Source organism: Pantherophis guttatus, chromosome 5, assembly GCF_059756535.1.
Source record: "Pantherophis guttatus breed Tessera chromosome 5, ASM5975653v1, whole genome shotgun sequence".
NCBI lineage: Eukaryota > Metazoa > Chordata > Lepidosauria > Squamata > Colubridae > Pantherophis > Pantherophis guttatus.
This window is the reverse complement of record NC_142067.1, coordinates 82,917,842-82,936,482: the sequence shown is the minus strand read 5'-3', so window position 1 is coordinate 82,936,482 and position 18,641 is coordinate 82,917,842. Positions and strand designations below refer to the sequence as shown.

The 18,641-nt window shown below is 38.5% G+C and overlaps 1 protein-coding gene across 10 annotated transcripts in view; it reads right to left on the bottom strand.

Moving 5' to 3' along the window:
* Positions 1-1,322: 1,322 nt before the first annotated feature.
* Positions 1,323-18,641, bottom strand: part of CTPS2 (CTP synthase 2) — a 191,447-nt gene continuing 174,128 nt past the window's right edge. For 5 of the 10 annotated variants that reach the window (XM_087871414.1, XM_087871423.1, XM_087871422.1 and 2 more), the window contains 3 exons: positions 14,081-14,225; positions 5,108-5,200; positions 1,323-1,895 (listed from right to left, as the gene is read on the bottom strand). In XM_087871414.1, the coding sequence (XP_087727540.1) occupies positions 1,892-1,895; positions 5,108-5,200; positions 14,081-14,225 (242 nt within the window). In that variant the 3' untranslated portion in view covers positions 1,323-1,891. Of the gene's footprint in view, positions 1,896-5,103; positions 5,201-14,080; positions 14,250-18,641 lie in introns of those variants that run through there. The other 5 variants (XM_087871413.1, XM_087871419.1, XM_087871418.1 and 2 more) reach the window with 2 other exon arrangements.

The window sequence follows — 18,641 nt, the reverse complement described above, 5'->3', positions numbered from 1 at the left end:
TGAAATTTATAAGTTGATCGGGTCAGTCGTTGTACTTTCGGTTCTCCCTTCTTAGATGGTTCCAGAGTTGGGGGTAAGCCCCCAGATCCAAATCTTCTTCCATGATGATTCCTCCAGCTGCAACTTCATCATAAGTTTGTATCTGCTTTCCATCTTTTTCTTGTTGTATCATCTCCATTTTCTTTCTAACCCCCCAACCCCGGTGAGGGTGGGTATCCAGCCTTTAAAACATTGACATAGAAATCTTTTGCCTTCCAGACTGTGTTTAACCGGTATCTTTCTCCACTATAAGTCACTATTAGACCAGTTCGAATGTCCCATCTGTATGCCATTTGTTGATTTCTCAGCTCATTTACCAAAAAGCCAAAGTCTTTTCTACTTCTCAACATCTTTGGAGGGATCTCTTTCAAAACCACCAAGAATTGCTCCCTCTTATGGGTATCATAAAAAGTACTGTGACAAAATGATTTGTTGCAAGATTCCTCTTCTATATTTATGACTACTGGCCAATGAGTGGCCATTCTTAGTGATAACACCTGGGAGAGAGCGAGAAAGTATCTTTCTGGGGAGTGAGAGTGGGGGACAGGTATAGTGAAATCTATTAATATATATCTTAATATATATTAACATATTACTTGGATAATGGAAAATCATTTAAAAACTCCAAATTAGAGTTTATTCCTGTCAAATGTCTCTTCTGGAGATCTCTCTTTTAACATGGAAAAATAAAACAGCGTTTTTAGTTTGGGAGGTATTTTTTTTTCCTTTTGAAGAAAATGCCATAAAAAGCATATTACCCTTATCAGGCTAGAGATTCAAAGTCTCTAAAGACATAGTGCAGATTGCTAATGAGGCAATGTTTCTGCTTCTTTAGTGAAGCAGATACATTGACAAAAAATATAATACTGCATACAAGTAATATGCACCAATCTTTTCTGCACTAAATATAAATGGAAATGGCTAGGGGAATGTGCCCAAAGAAAGTACTTTTTTAAATAATTGTTTCTATCTAAGGCTTTTAAGAAACCTGGATGGATGAAAACAACATAGATTTCTTATCTTTTAATCCAAAATTTCCTACATACAGTATTCCCCGCCCTCAAAAAAAGTAATTGCTTTTCCTTCCAGCCATTTAGATTCTTAAAAAGAAAGGATTTTTTTTCTTCCACTGAAAAAGGAAAGTGGCCAAATACTAAGTAATGAAATACGGGGTTATGTTATAGGTTGGCTTATCTTGTCCATAAAAAAGGCAGGGTTTTTTTCCCCAGACCTACAGCAGTCTGGGGAAGTGAGAAACAAGAAGATCAAGTAAACAGACTAGACAGATTTATATTTATTTTTATTTCTCATTAGTCCCTGCACATGTCAGAGGACTGGGGCTGAATCTGTAGTGAAGATTGGGTCTTAAGCCAAACTGGTTTTTGTCAGCTCATTATCTTGGATCCCTGTATCATTACCCCAATCAGCATTAATTCTGTCCAGGAAGAAATATTTACAGAAATGTGCACATAATGACATATATAATAAGCATTACTTATGAAAAAAGTTATTAAACATCCTTCTAACTGCAGCATAAAAAATAGGCTTAAAAACTTATTTTAAATGATCCAGAAATAAATTTATAGAATTCTGACACCCTCCTTACCACCAAATGTTTGCACAAAGCTAATAATTCAGTTGAAATCATGAGGCAACATGAGGGGGACTTTATCCAGTTTAGAGAGAGTGATAATGTTGAAATGGAATTGATTTTTCACTGAGGCAGCAGAAACATCATCAAGAACACAGAGGGACCTTCAGTAGGAAGCAGCTGCACATCTTCTCCAATTTAATCAGTTTTTCTTCTTTGGAATGGCCTTTTCAATTATGTTTTTTTCTTCTGCTTGTTTTATTATCTTGCCAAAAAGAGAAGAAAGTTTAAAAATGATTATTATGCAACACCCTCACTGCATGTGCAATTAATATATCTATTGTTGGCCCATAAATAAAACTTTTGTCTTTGAAATGAAGAGAAACATTGGAATAGAAATTATATCATTAGACACTCTCTGCCAGACCCATCACTCACCATACTGAATATGACAGGTTCATGTTGTCTGCTTAGTTTTTGACATAAGATTTATACGATCCTCAAAACATTTCAACTGTAGGAATCATTTGAGTTTTCTATTGCTGGCATAGGGAATAGGCAACCATTTAGGCTGCTTTCAGGTTTTGATTTCAATATGACAGGCTGTGAAATGCAGTAGCAAGAGCAATTCTAGCTAGAAAATACGAAGTTGTGAAAATACCTGGGCCTCTTAAAACCTAAAAAATATAAGTCAACATCTACAAAATACGTTTGAGTTGCAGCTCTATATCCATTATTTTTGAGTCAACAGGGATTGCTTAGGAGTAGACTTGTACAGATTTGCAGTCTACCTGAGTCTGAAAGAAGACAAGAGGAACATAAGGGAAAATAGATTTTGTGTGTGTGTGTGTGTGTGTGCGTGTGTGTGTTTGATGCAATTCTACTTCCATTGAATTAAACATAAATTATTTTTAAAATAATAACATCCTTTTTAGAAATCCGTAAGTCAGCCAGTTAGTTGCATCAAAATTAAAACAAAGAAAAATATGTTCTGTCAGTACATTCTTTAGTATATCAAAAGAAAAGGGAGATTACTTTGGAATACTACCCAACAAATTGATTGCTCTGTCTATAAACAAAGCAGGTGTCATTTGGAGAAAACGGGAGGGGAGAGGAAAGAGGAAAGAGGAAAGAGGAAAGGGGAAGGGGAAGGGGAAAGAGAAAGGGAACGGGAGGTTCATATTGGTCAGAGATGCTGCCCCAAGCAGCATATGGATGCCGGAAAATTTGTTTCTATCATCTTGTACTGATAGCATAGACTTGATCAGAAGCATTACTTGGACTGTGCACTTCCCCAAACAAACTAAAAAAAAAAGCAGACAAACATGAAGCAGGGAGGGTCATCTGTTATTTCATGGTGACTGTATTTATTAGGGGACTCATGGGACACTAGTAGACATTGTAATATTATCTTCAATAAGGACAATTTAGGAAAGGCTTTGTTTTTTTAAACTGCTGGAGGTTAAAGGGATATCATAAGTACCTTAAGCTTTAAGACATCTATTTAGCAACTTGATTTTCCCAAATCACAAACATTTCTCTGAGTTTACCTCAAATGGACAACTTTTAATTTTAGAAACTGGAAAATATGGCTCTGTAACAAAAACACTACACTGATTTGACAAGAAATGCTTATTTATTGTACTTATATTGTGCTTTTCTTTGCTGAAACAATCTAAAAGTGAGGGATTATACAGTTTCTGTTTAGAAATAATTTCTTCTCTGGGTTAAGGCATAAATCAGTAGCTATGTTTAACATGACATTGGAGAGTGAAATTAGACATGAATTAAATATGTTTTTGCTTTTAGTGGAAGGAGTATATTAGTTAACAGGATTGGTAAATCATATTTTTAGAAATAACAAAATAACAGAGTAGGAAGGGACCTTGGAGGTCTTCTACTCCAACCCCCTGCTCAAGCAGGAGATCCTATACCCGTTATGGCGAACCTATGGCATGCGTACCAGAAGTGGCATGCAGAGCCATCTCTCTGGGCACATGAGCCATTGCCCGTTGCTCTTCTGGTTTCTGGCGCACATGTGCACACAAAGACCAACTGGCCGGTGCACATGCGGGCACTGGAAACTGGAAGATCATCTTTCCGGCATGCACATGCACTTCCGGTGGCTGCTCTTCCGGTTTCCGGTGCTCCTGCATGCATAAAGATCAGCTGGCTGGCACGCCAGAACCCGGAAGAGCAATGGACGATGGCTCACATGCCCAAAGACATGGAGAGGGGATCCCAGCAGTTGCTTCCTAGCGGAGCAGAGCTGTCAGCCAGGACAGGCAGGATGGGGCTTCCCTACCTCTCTGCCTGAGCAGGCTTCTTGCACAGCCCCAGCCCTCCAGCCCACAGCACCGATGCGCGTCCACAGTCTGGAGCACCTGGCCGGCTCGGGCGTCCCAGAAGACCAGCACCAGTAGCGGCAGCCACAGGCCAAGGGGTAGGAGTGACCAGCCAGCCCCCGCAGCTGCTCCCCCACTGGCAAGCCAGGCCTTCGGCAGAGTCTCCATTCATAAGGAGCTGCGCTCTCCTCCGGCCCTCCTTGGGCAGCTCGCCTCCCAGATGGTGGCTCCTCCTCCTCTTCCTCCTCCTCCAGCAATCCTGGCTGGAAGCGGCAGCATGAGAATTGCCACTGCCCCCTCGCACCTCACCCCCAGCCCACTGCTCCTGCTGCTGCTGGGGGCGAAGGGCGGGGGGGGGAGCAGCAGTTCTCACACTGCTGCTTCCGGCTGGGATGCTGAAGGAGGAAGGGGAAGCGAACTGCCCCAGGAGGGCCAGAGGAGAGCACAGCTCCTCACGCATGGAGATGTTGCTGAGGGCCCGGCTCACAGGTGGGGGAGTAGCTGCAGGGGCCAGCCGGTTGCTCCTGTCCCTCACCCTGAGGCTGTCACTGCTGCTTTTCTGGGGCGGCGGGGCTGCACAGGAGCTGAGTCTGTGCGGGAGGAACGTCTGTCCGGCACTGGGGCAAGAGGTGTGCTGGCTGGGAAATGGTCACGCTTCCTTGGCAAAAGTGGCGGGAGGGGGACTGCGCAGGCTTGTTCTCTGTGGCGGGCTGGCGCACTTCATTGACGCTCTTCTGGTTTCCGGTGAACACATGCGCACCGGCCAGCTGGTCTTCAGGCATGCATGCGTGCCAGAAACCGGTTGATTAGGTGGCCAGCATGCATGCGCATGCCAGAGACCAGAAGATGTGCGCATTGGAAGCTGGAAGATGCGTGTGCTGGGCAGCTGGTCTCCCGGTTTCCAGCACACAGTGCCGAAAAGGTTTGCCAACACTGCCCTATACCATTTCGGACAAATGGTTGTCCAATCTTTTCTTAAAAATCTCCAGTGATGGAGCACCCATAACTTCTGAAGGCAACCCTTTCCACTGATTAATTGTTCTGTCAGGAAATTTCTCATTCTTCTGCTTCCTGGAGGAAAATTCTGGAGCAAGTCATTGTTAGAGAGGTAGGGAGAATGGAATAGGCTTACCTGTCTTCTCTATGCTTTTCTTGCACTCCTGAACATGTTAAGCTTGTTTCTTTTTCTGGAAAACCCTCTTCATTCAGGTCACTACAACTGTCACTAAACAAAAAAGAATTAATGATTTAAGAATCCAATTTTCATATCTATTTCTCTCACTGAAAAAGCAGTCAGAGTGTGTTTGAGGATTGTTATGTGTGTTAGACCTGGTCTTTGGGTGTTAAGTGAATTTCATTGTATGGGTATACTGCATATACACATACAATGACAATAAAGTTATTATTATTATTAATAAGAACGTCATTCTGTAACCATGTGATAAATTACCAAAATATAGAATATTAATCACATGAAATAATAGCTCATAAACAATGTGGTTGGCTGAATTGACTTGTATAAGTCTGAAAGCTCAGAAGACAAAACCTCTGGTTCTAGTGACCGATCCAGATTGGCTCCTGCAGTATTTCTCAAACTTGGCAGCTTTAAGATGTGTAGATTTTGACTCCCAGAATTTCCAATCAATTGACAAGTTTGAGAAACACTACTTTATTTATTTATTTATTATATTTCTATACCGCCTTTCTCCCGTAGGACTCAAGGTGGTGTACAGTCAAGAAAAATATAGACACACAAACATCATAAAATTGCTAATTAAAATTATTACTTAGTTTGGTCAATTAAATAAAACCCAGAATTAGATCACATTTAAAAAATCATTCACATGTTCATATGTTTAGCCCCGCCTATTGGAACATCAGGGTCTTGAGGGCACGGCGGAAAGCACGGAGATCAGGGATATTCCGTATCTCCGGAGGCAGTTCATTCCAAAGGGTTGGAGCCCCCACAGAGAAGGCCCTCCCCCTGGGAGTCGCCAGTCGACATAATTTGACTGACGGTACCCTGAGTAATCCCTCCCTGTGAGAACGAACTGGTCGGTGGGAGGCTATTGGTGGCAAAAGACGGTCTCGTAAGTACCCAGGTCTTAAGCCATGGAGCGCTTTAAAGGTGATAAATAACACCTTGAATCGCACCGCACTACTTTAGAATGTAAAGGTTTTTTAAAATCCTGCTGGACCAGAGAAACCTAAGTGGAGTTCTTGCTGTGTGTAGTAATGTTTTACTGCTACCTTTTTCCTTCTTAGTATCTTAATAGTTATTGAAAATATTTGTCAAGGGCAAGTCAAAGAAATAACAATGAATATAGCATGTGGTTTTATGTATTATATCAATGCAATCAGTATGGTTTGTATACTGTTCTTTATGACTTGCACAATGTGTGAATCTGGACAACTGTGGCTCAATATTCAGAATATTTTGCATATTATAGCATCTTTTGTGAACATAGTCTTGATATGAATGCAATACATATCAGACAACAGTAAAAATACTGAATAAGAGGAAAGACTATCAGAAAAAGAAGATGTAGTTTATTATCAAACATGGAATCTATTTTACTAGTGGGTGGAAAAAAGATGTGGAGATTAAGAATGTAAATTTATAATGTTAAGCAATAATTACCTGGACAACACAATGTTAATTAAGCACTAAGAAATGTATTTAATAGAAAACCATTTTTTTAAAAAAGAATGCAAAAACATTTTATGTACTTATGTACATAAAAACTTATGTACATTTACATAAGGGGTGAGGTCTGCTTTGGTAGACCCAAAATGGTCCTCAATCTCTAAGTTTATGTTTTCCTGATTTACCCTTTTACCCAAACTGTTCTCTCAACAATAAGCCAACAACTGAAGCAAATATGGGTTATATGTTATGGCTTTGAGATAGAAATCCTGTGCCACCTTACTTTGTAATAAAAAAAAGAATTTCAAACAAAATTAATCAGTTTGTTAATAAGTAATTAATTCTTAAGCACTTGTTGCAATATGGTCAATATAGTTTTAATTAGTAGAACTAAAATTTTACTTACTTCTTTCTGAATGTACCCAGGAAGCGTGAAATAAATATTAATGTTATGAAACATTTCTCCATATTGCATGAAAATTAAAAGCTACTCAAAAATAATGTGACAGTCTTCTTTAATTATTATTATTAGAATAAATTATAAAAGCCAAAAATGATTTAGAATTAGTTTCCATTGCTGTAACAACTTCTCTTATTGATTCATCTAAGATGAATGTGTAGTATACTATCCTGGGGAAATGCTAATATGCTATAATATTTGCTATAAATATACAAAACACCCTGGAAATAAAAAAGTAGGAATGAATTTGCAACTGCATGTTCAATATTTTATCACTGCATTATACTTTCTGTGTATGATAATAGTTTGGATTGATGTTCCTAAACTGAGTCTGTCTAGAATGCCTGTCTGTCTAGAACTGTGCCAATTTATGCTTTACTCCAATTGGCGTGGTGGAATCAGTTACCAGCAAGAGCATCCGCCTCCTCACTCGCACATTCTCATCCAAGCTGCAGGTGTTGCTCTGGTTCTTTCTGCCACAGCTGTGCAGCCTTTTCTTCCAATTCTAGCTACGCCTTGGAGCTTGCAGCCGTGGGACCCCAGCACTGCGGTTCCCCTTGCTCCAACCAGCAGCCTCTGCTTGTATCAAGAAGCTAGCAGCCAGGCAGGAGGAGGCCAAGGACGGGTGCAAGGTGACATGCGGCTTCTCAGCCAGTTTGGGCAGGGACCAGAGACCCATGTGGGGATGGCTCGCCAGAAAGAACTAGCTTTCATCTGCCGGCTGGCCTCTGGGTAATGCTCCTCCTCTCCCCTTCCTCTTTCCACAGTGTCCTGTTTTTCCAAACACCCGGGCCAGGCAGTAATTCCCAGGGAGGAGCTGTGACCGAGGAGGTTCAGACTATATCTTGCAGCTTGCCCACCACATAAACCGCTCCTGCCCCTTTCAAAATGGCCACCAGGAGCTTCCCTCGGGCACCCAGGGCCAGTGAGCGGCTCTTCTGAGAACCAGGGAAGGGGAGGCAGGTGCGCCGGCAGAGGAGATGGGCTTCAGTTGCTTGTTCTGCTGCAGCCCCGAACAACTGGCCTTGGCTGTGGTTCACAGGTGCTCTGTCTGCCAGGGAAACCAAAGCGATGAAGCGCCACCTTCTGCTGGCCCTGCATCCCTGCGTGGAGCTCCAGGCAGAAGGGCTTGCTTTGGCCCTTGGCTGGAGCGGCGAGGAGGCAACGGCAATGGCATGAAGGGAAGCTGTGCAACTGGAGGCCCAGCTGCCACAGCCTGCAAGAAGATCGCCATCTTCAGCACCACTGCATGACGGGCCTGGCCACCCTGGCGCAAGCCTTGGAGGTGGGTGAGGCAGGGCAGGGAGCGTCGGGCTGGGTAGAGCAGAACAAGCGAGGGACCCATGAAGGGGCTGCAAAAAGACGTGCTCAGGATGTGGTTACTTCTCTGGAGAAAGCAGCACAGCTACTGACAACTGGAGGGGTGGGCGAGTACCGAAGGAGCAGCTCCTTGCACTGTGGCTGCTACAATGAATATGAGAAGCCAATGTTTTTTTTTTAATTGAAAAAGTTTTTCAAATACAAATTTTTCCCCCCTTTTCCCCCCTCTTCCCTAACCCCCCTCCCCCTCCCCTCCCCCTGTGACTTCTTCATAATAAAACCCAAGTTCATAACAGATTATATAATACTTTGCCATCCCCTTACTCCATCCCCATATGCTGACCCTTTCTTTCTAATAATATTATCATATCCCCCTTATACTATACATTTCAAAATGACATTCTATTATAACATTATATAATAACTCCTAATTTAGCATAATGATATTATTATATCTCCCAGTTTAGCGATTTCTGCTCATAATCTACCCTTTTTCTAACCCCCCATACATATATCTCTTAAATCAAATCTTTTATGTATATTAATATAACATTTCAAAGCCTTCCGCTATAAAACTATATAATAAATTCTAATTTAACATTTATTCAATTCATAGTCTACCCATTTCCTTCACCCCCATCGTTATATCTCTTAACTCAAATCTTTTACATATATTCATATCTAAACATAATATCCCTTTTCTTAAACTAAAAAAATCAATAAATCAATAAACTAACCTGTCTCCACCCACTTTCCTACAAGACTACCATACTTAATAATTCTTAGTATCTTTATTCTTCTGCCCACACCACTAAAAAATATTCCCTTATGCAAATAAAATCCTCTTAAAAAGACTTTAGGCTTGTAATCCATATAATATCTTCTGTAATGTCTTTCAGCTGGATTGTAAACTCCATCACCCATGTTAGGGTAACATCACATCCTAATTCCAACAGTATGTTCGGTATCTTCCATTACCATCTGCCCCCATCAATAACAAATATCTTCAAAAAAAAAAACAAAAAAAAAAAAAACCACCCGAGTGACTTTATATTTGTATTCCATATAGTGTCTGTAGAGGTGTCTTTTATCCAAATTATTAATTCCAACCACCGTAATAGGGTAACAGCCAGATCATCTGCGTGCCCCAATTCCATAACACTCTTGCCTTGTGGCTCAAAATAAACGTAGTATATTTATCAAAAAATCCAAAAAAAAGATAGTTCCAATCTATTCAGTTTAAGGCCCTTTTCACATCCCAAAAGTACAGCACTGCAGAGGTCTGTCATTCTCCTCAGGATAATATAAACCAATACTTTGCCGACTATCTTTTCATATATTCAATCATCTCTTAAATAACTGGCATTACACTGTAGTTTAGTTTAAAAGTTTTTGTTTTTATGAGACCTGCTTCTTCTTTTCTTGACTTTTTGTGGGTTGGATCTCAATCCTGATTTCCTTTCTGTAAATTGTATATCAACTATTTGGTTTTCATGCTGATCTATAACTTGATCTTGTTGGTTTTGCTTTTGTGGCATAAATCTCCATTCTGGTTCTATAAATTGTATATCAACTGATTGATTTCCGTGCTGGTTTGTAACTTGATAAGTCATTACATTAGAATCCAAAGCCGCCTCTCTTGTATTAAATAGTCCAGCTGAGACCTCTGAAGGAGAATCCAGAAGTGGCTCACCTATAGAAACCTCTGTAACTTGTTGTTCCTTCATTACTTCCACCTCCTTCTGCTTATCTTGAATTTCTATCTCTTGTTGATTTTGCTTTTGGAGAACCTTGTAGTAAAATTCTTCCGCTTTTTCAACAGTATCTAGCTGATATCTTTCTCCTTGATATCTCAGTATTATACCAACTGGAACGTCCCACCTGAATGAGATATTTTGTTTTTTTAGCTCAGTCACCAAAAGTCCAAATTTCTTTCTATCTTTTAACATCTTAGGCGGCAATTCTTTATATATCCAGATCTTTCTTCCATACATTTGTGGAGTAGAATTAAAGGATTTTTGCACAATATCATTTCTTATTTCTTTATCTGTGAAGTAAATCACCACATCTCTAGGCAGTTGCCTTTGCTTTGCAATCCAAGAATTTACTCTATAGGCCTTGTCAATTTTACAAGATACCTCCTCAGGATGAACCTTTAAAATCCCAGCCAGAACTTGAGCAGATATTTTTCTTAGATCATCTCTATTATTTTCCTGTAACCCTCTCATTCTGACCGCAAATTCTGTAAGCCTGTATTGCATCATTACAACTTCTCTTTCAATCCCTTGCTTTATATCTTCTGCATTGTAGGTCTCGTGACCAGCTTCCTTTTTAGACTTTACTTCTAAACTATTGTCTTGAATATTTATCAAATCATTTTCAATTCTTTGTATTTTATTGTCCAAATTATAAATCTTATCATCAACTTCCTCCATTTTAGACTCTAATAATTTGATATTTGTATCCATCTTTATAACAACTTCTGAGAAAGCATTAGTCACTGTTACAATCTTTCGTTGCAGATTATCATATTTTAGTTGTATCATTTTTTTAATTTCCTGCCTTAATTTTTCAAATTTCTGATTCACAGTCTCGTGATATTTTGCCATTTCCTCCTGAAGAAATTCTTTTAAATTAAAACCATTCTGCTGAGTCTGTAAGCTCAGAGCTTGTTCACATAATTGCAAATGGGGGAGCACCCCCCCCCACTGCTTGTTTGTCAGGCTTGGCTAGTTTTAACGCCATCCTGCCACACAAAAGAGCTCTTTTTTTTTTAAAAGAAAACTTTTCCCCAAATAAGATCAAATGCAAATCTCCAAGAAAAAAGAAACTTAAAATGAATATTTTCCTTCTAGATTCTAGCCGGCACTGTGTATTTCGCTACTTTGTAGCTTATTACGGAAGGACTTTCACTTTCGGCTTTCTTCTCAAGCCTCAGCAGTCACCATTTTAAACTGTTTTTCCCCCTCAGTTAGAAACGCTTATAAAGTCATTAAAAATACTTGCGATTTAGGGTCCCAGGTTCAAATCTCACTCTCTTTAACTAGACCATCTGTTAGTTTTATTGGTTGGTCCGGTCCCGGCGCCTGGCTCTGCAAAAATGCAGAGTTCTCCCGAAGCCCGGAGCAGCGGCGAGGTAAAATAGGGAGCCACAATCTGCTCGTCCCCAAGAGTAAAAAAAAAAAAACTCTGGGGACTTCGCAGAGGGCTCTACCTGCTCTTGCCTGCTCTGGCTCACATTTCCATCAGGAAATGGAGTTTTTCGAGCCGCCTTTCAGATGTAAAGGCGGCTCTTTACAGGCAACGGGGCTAGTGGTCACGGAGGACCGTCTGGTGGCGACGGAAGCCAGACCGGAAGTCCGAGAAGCCAATGTTTTCAGCACAGTTAACATCTCCAGTGCAATGAGCTTAGGTCACCCTGTTACCATAACCAGCCCTTTGTTCATGACTTCTCTGTTATCACACCTGTCAATTTATCAATTCCAGTTACAGTTCCCGTGAACATCGCACATCTAGTCACTATCACCTCACCAATGAATCTCCCAACACCAATTACATTAGCTGGCCCTTTAAGTATAGCCATGAGACCTGTGGAAAGCATGCCTTTCCTTCCCCAGGCATTGCCAACCTCTCCCCCCTGGTAAAAAAAAACCCTACAGCAAAAACTTCATGCAGTATTAAAAAGAAAAATAGAAAAGGGGGCTGCTGTGTATTGTTTAATGGACTGCTAAATTGGCCACGCCCACCCAGTCACATGATGATCTAGCCACATCCACCCAATCACATGATGACCTAGCCACATCCACCCAGTCACATGACGACCTAGCATGCCCACCCAACAGTCTGAGGGACCATGAATTGGCCCCCTGTTTAAAAAGTTTGAGGATCCCTGCTTTAAAGTGTTGTTAAATGAATTAACTGGGAAACTAGCATAGTGGTCAGCAGCATCTCAGTAAATAAAATAATAGGCAATCTTGGAAAATAACAATGAGAAATGGCTATAGTCCAGTTAGTGTGAAATGCCCAAACCATGTTTAAAGAAAAGGTAGGGGAGAAGATGATGGTGAAGAGTTCCTGGATGAGAGGGGTGAGTGATGAAGGCATTTTGTCTTACCCACATTGCCTTGTTGGTTTGCCTTTTGAAATGGATGTATGTCCACTGGTTGGAATATGCCTAAGTGTGTATATTTATGCTGGAGAGGGAAATATTGCATATTTTATCTATATTTTAGTTTTCATCAGGAGCATATTTTTTTGCCCAAGATACCTTTGATAATAGGGAAAGATGTTATGCTTCTGTTACAGGTTATGTACATGTTCATTTCTTGGAATAGTGCAGGCTTGCTTTCTTTAAAATAAGTATTTTGTTATGATTTTGGAGAGCAAATATGAAACTTATTCTTTAAGAGTTTTTCTTTTTCTAAGCATTTAGCTATTTTTTTGGAGATTCCTTTATTTATAAACAATTCTGCTGAGCTATTCAATGAAAAATGATGTTTCATTGACCAGCAACTATTTTATAAGATTGCTGATAAAAGTATTTTCAACATGTCAAATATTCCACAAGTCAAACGAGCAGAGGTCCTTGTATGATAACAAATATTAGGCAATGCTACTTTGATATCAATTGCACCCGTGGGATACTGAAGTTTTCTGGTACCGTGTATGTGTTTGTGTGTTTTTATTAACTTTACAAAAAGATTAAAAAAGCTTAATATAAATATGCTATATTTAATATGCTATAACTATTAAATCACAATATGATTTAAACTGTCTGCTCAACTTAATCTGAATTACTAAATATGTACAATTCCAATATATAGGAAACAAAAATGGAAAGAAGAAAAAAGAAAATTTGTTTTAAAAGATGTAGTCAGCATGCAAATCATTTAAATGGAATTAGATTGTTAGAAAGCCTTCTTCCTTACATTTCAATAAAAAAAAGAGCAATGCAAATCATTTAAATGGAATTAGATTGTTAGAAAGCTTTCTTCCTTACATTTCTATTAAAAAAAAGAGCATTTAGAATATTTACCTGGCATCTACTCCTGCAAATTAGGAGTGTATGTACCCTTCTAATGCTCTTAGATACATTTAGTGTTTAAAATATGTAACTATACATATTCAGTTTAGATCTCACTTTTCTTTTAGGAGCTCAAGGCAACATTCATAGCGTTTTTCCAACAGAAACCCTATGAAGTAGTTGGGATCAACTAGTGAGTTCTATGATTGAGTATAAACTTGAAAACAGTTCTCTGAGGTCCTTGTCCAACATTTTAAACACTACTTGCATAATTTTAAAAACAGCAATCATGTATCAATTAACTATTCTTGGGATTAATTCACTTTTTCAGTCTAGTTGACTACTTCCTGGCTAAGAATATATATCATCTATATTTATATCTATATCATCTATAATATCTATATCTATTCTTTCTTTCCCCCTCCCATATAAAAGAATAAGTGTTCGCAATGCAGAGCCTTTGCGTCCATGAAATTTCCTAATGCCTTGAACATCCTAATTTTGCAGTCTTTTTAGCAGTAACTATCAATATTTTTCTAATGTATAAACAAACATCATGGATCATTGTTAATTATTCTTTCCAAGAATTTCATGAAGGAGAAGGAAGAGGAGGAGAGAAGGAGAAGATGATCATTCAAGCAGAAACCATGATTACCTAGGAGACAATTTACATCCATGTTGCAAGTATGTGCTGAGTGATCCTGTTGCAGCAAGTAAAAGGCCAAAGTAGGCAGGTGAAGGCTTCATAGGTCTGGAAGAGAACTCAGGATGGAACTGAACACCAATGAAATATGGGTGATCTAAAGGCACATAATACAGACAAACTGAAGAAGCTGGTAACACACTGTAAAAATTAAAACTCCTTAACATAAAATAATAATTGCTTTAATTATTAAACTATCAATAATGGTAAAATAATAATTATTAATAAATAATTCAGTTCTGATTTTTATACAAATGTATATGGATTGTGCTATATGGTAACATAAGCAAGAAAATTTGTATCTTACTATATTCAGGTAGTCCTTGACTTATGACCACAATTGAGACTGGAACTTCTGTTGCTAGACAATGTTGCTGTTAACCAAATTGTGCTTGATTTTAGGACCATTTTGTCACAGTCATTAAATGAATCATTATAGTCATTAAGCAAATTATACAGTCATTAAGCGAATCTGGCTTCCTACATTGACTGCTTGTTGGAAGCCCCCTGGAAAGGTCACAAATGAAGATCACGAGATTTTGAGATGCTACAACCTCTGTAAATATATGCCAGTTGTCAAGTGCCCTGATTTTGATTTTGTGACCATGGGGACACTGCGACAGTTGTGAGAGGATTGGTCAGTACCTTCATAACTTTGGTCATTAAACAAATGCTTGTAAGCCGAGGACTATCTGTAAAGGCAATGATTCTTATTTTCCATAGGGTGGAGGTGAGGCTGAAATTTTACAGTTTAGGCTGATGTCCGGGAATGGTAGCTATTCTTAGTTGGATAGCAATGTTTAGTTCAATACAGAATCTCATACATGATTTTGGCATTCTTAATTATTATCATGGCTTTTCTATGGAGAGATGGCAGAGAAGCCTCTTAAAAATCCATTTGGTGACTATCAGTCCTAGATTGCCAGCTCTCATTCTATTATATTCAGTCTCTAAATGTTTCAGTTTGATGGGAAAGACCACTTTTTGAACAGTTTCCCTGTAATACATAAGAAAATGTGTCTAATATTGGTAAATGTGGCACTCCCATGCATTAGCCATTACAAAATAAATGGTTTGAGTTAATAGTTCACAATAGACATCAAGATAGATAGAACTAATAAACCCAGGAATCTATGTCTGTTTGACCTGGTTTCTAACTTCAGTTAATGTTCTTCAATTGGTCAACTCTGAATTCACATATGCAGGTACAGGAACATAATATATGTGAAGGGATTATGAGAAGTAACTACGTTTAGCATTCAGAAAAGGCCAATTTTAATTATAAATTTAGTTAGTTAAAAATTGGCCTTTTCTGAATGCTAAACGTAGTTACTTCTCATAATCCCTTCACATATATTATGTTCCTGTGCCTGCATATGTGAGCAGTAGAACAGTAGAGCTGTTGTTTCCATCATGAATGTTAAGAATAACTAACCAGTATTAAGAACAATTTGATGACCAAAAAAATATCAGAAGTTGCGTCTGGCCTGGCAGAATTTATTATCAAAGTTGATTCTAAAGTGGAAGAATTCAAATCAGAAGTTAATGTTAAGATGAAAGATAATGACTATAAAATTTCAGATGTTGATGATAAGATGCAGAAAGTCGAGAACGAAATTGTTATGATGCAATTCAGGGCAATGGAATTCGCTATACGGCTTCGAGGAATTCGAGAAGATGACAGACAGGATTTGAGACAGGTCTGCTCTGAGGCTTTGGCTGTGATTTTAAAAATTAATCCTGATGTGGTTTTTTACAAAATAGATAAAATTTACAGAGTGAATTCTTGGGTGGCCAGACAAAGACAACTGCCTAGAGATGTGGTCATATATTTTACAGATAGAGCAATAAGGAATGACATCCTGCAAAAATCCTTTCATACTTCTGTACAAGTGGGGGGCTCACAAATTGGAGTCTATAAAGAGCTACCACCTAAAATGTTGAAAACCAGAAAGGACTTTGGCTTTCTTGTTAAAGAACTACAAAACCAACAGATACCATTTCGGTGGGATGCCCCAACTGGTATAATTTTGAGATACAAGGGAGAAAGACATCGCTTGAATACTGTGGAGAAAGCGGAGCATTTTTACACTACTATTTTTAAAGAAAGAACACCATCTCCGCGTACATCCACAGTTCTGGAGATTAAGGAGAGTGATAAGAAGCAACTTCAACAAGAACTTCAAGAACAGTCTAAGTAGGAACCAGAGGAATCGCAGGGCGCTGAAGGAGGTTTTCTGGATGAGCCTTTGCTGGAATCTTCTCCAATTTTGGACCCGGTGCAGACGGTTGAATTTAAGGATCAGCGTATAACCCGAGCTAAGTCTAAGCAACTTAAAGAAAAGCAACAACAGCGACAAGATAAAAAGGAAGCTAAGAGTACTACACAAGAGACTGGAGCCATGGGGGGAGCGAGACCAAAGATTTTGGAAGACATTAGGTTATTCTGCTCTTTGCTCCAGGAAGATAAAGATGATGATTAAGTGTTTATCTTGGAATGTGAATGGGTTGAATTCAGTACAGAAAAGGAAGAAATTATTTGCATATTTGAAACAATTTAATAATGATATAATTTGTTTACAAGAAACGCATATTACAGTTCAAGATCAAAAATATTTGATAAATTCCAAACTAGGAACGCATTTTATATCTTCAACTTTGCAAAAAAAGAATGGTGTGGTTATTTATGTAAATAAAAAATTTTCGGCTAAAGTTATAGAAGCAGATGAAGATGGTAGGTTTGTAGCAATTGAACTATTTACAACAAACGGCCAAATTCTTTTAATTGGAATTTATGCTCCCAATCAACAACAGGATCATTTTTACAAAATGCTACATTCTAAAATATTGCAATGGGATTATAGATCTATTTTAATCATGGGAGACTGGAATGGAGTAATTGACTCCAAATTAGATAAAAAGAGTTTGGCGAAGTCTAGGATTAGGTTACCACAGACCTTTTTTGATATGAAAGAAGATTTGGAATTAAAAGATATTTGGAGAATACACAACCCAAAAGAATTGGACTATACTTTCTTTTCAGACAGACATAGATCCTTCTCTAGGATCGATTTCATTTTGTTGTCAGATGATTTACTCGTTAAGACAAAAAGAACAAAGATTTTTCCAAGAACTTTGACTGACCATAGCCCAGTATGGATAGAAATTGAGATAGGCAAGACTGAGAGACGCTCTTGGAGACTAAATGAGAACTTGTTCAGATATGAAAAAAATATAATAGAACTTAAAAAGCACCTGAAAGAATTTTTTCAACTAAATTTGAATAAAGGCACCCCAATAGAAATTGTGTGGGACGCAAGCAAAGCTTACATGAGAGGGGTGCTTATCTATACGAACTCTAAACATAGACTGATTCGACAAAAGAAAAGATCTGAATTGGAAGCAGAAATAAAGAATAAAGAACAGTTACTTATTAAAAATCCAACAGATGAAAGAATGCGTGGTGCTATAAAACTTTTGAAAGATCAATTTCAAATGCTTATGGCGGAACAAGTTGCAACAAATTTACAATATGCGAAGCATAATACATTTTGTAACGCTAATAAACTGGGCAGATGGTTGGCCTATACATTGAGGAAAAAACAGAGTATACGGACTATTGATAGTATTGATATTGGAGGGAAAGAAATTTTTCAACAAAAATTAATTAAAGAAGCTTTTGTGGATTATTATACTAAATTATATGCTAAAGAGAATGTGCAAAATGGACTTATAGAAGAATACCTAGATGATAAAAAAGTTATAAAAATTACTGATCAACAAAAGGAAAGAATGAATTATCCTATAACAGAGGAGGAGATAATAGTAGCAATTAAACAATTAAAAACAGCTAAAGCTCCTGGTACGGATGGCTTGACTGCAGTCTATTATAAAACTTTGCAAGCTGAAATGGTGGAACAACTTAGAGATTTATTTTGCAATATCCAACAAGGGGGCAAAATACCCCCATCATGGACAACAGCTTACATATCTTTGATACCAAAAGAGCAAGCCGGTCCTAAAAAACCGGAGAATTATAGACCAATATCTCTTCTGAATTCTGATTATAAAATTTATGTGAAAGTATTAGCCAACAGGTTGATGCCAGTAATTCAAAAGGTGATTCATGATGATCAAGCGGGATTTATCGAGGGTAGATACATGAAGGACAATGTAAGGCAAGTAATAGATCTATTGGAATAACTTGAGAAGAATAAACAGATCCCTGCAGTGCTGGTTTTCTTGGATGCAGAGAAGGCCTTTGATAGAGTGGATTGGAATTTTCTACTAAAGACTTTAAAAAAGATGAATTTTGGGGATCAATTTGTACAGGCGATTTCAGCAATTTATCAAGAGCAAAAGGCACAGATTATTATTAACGGAAGCTTGACAACAGAGTTTAAAATTGAAAAAGGAACAAGACAGGGATGTCCGCTGTCCCCACTCTTATTTATCTTAACACTAGAAGTCTTGCTAAATACAATATGGGACTCTAATATCTTGAAAGGTATAA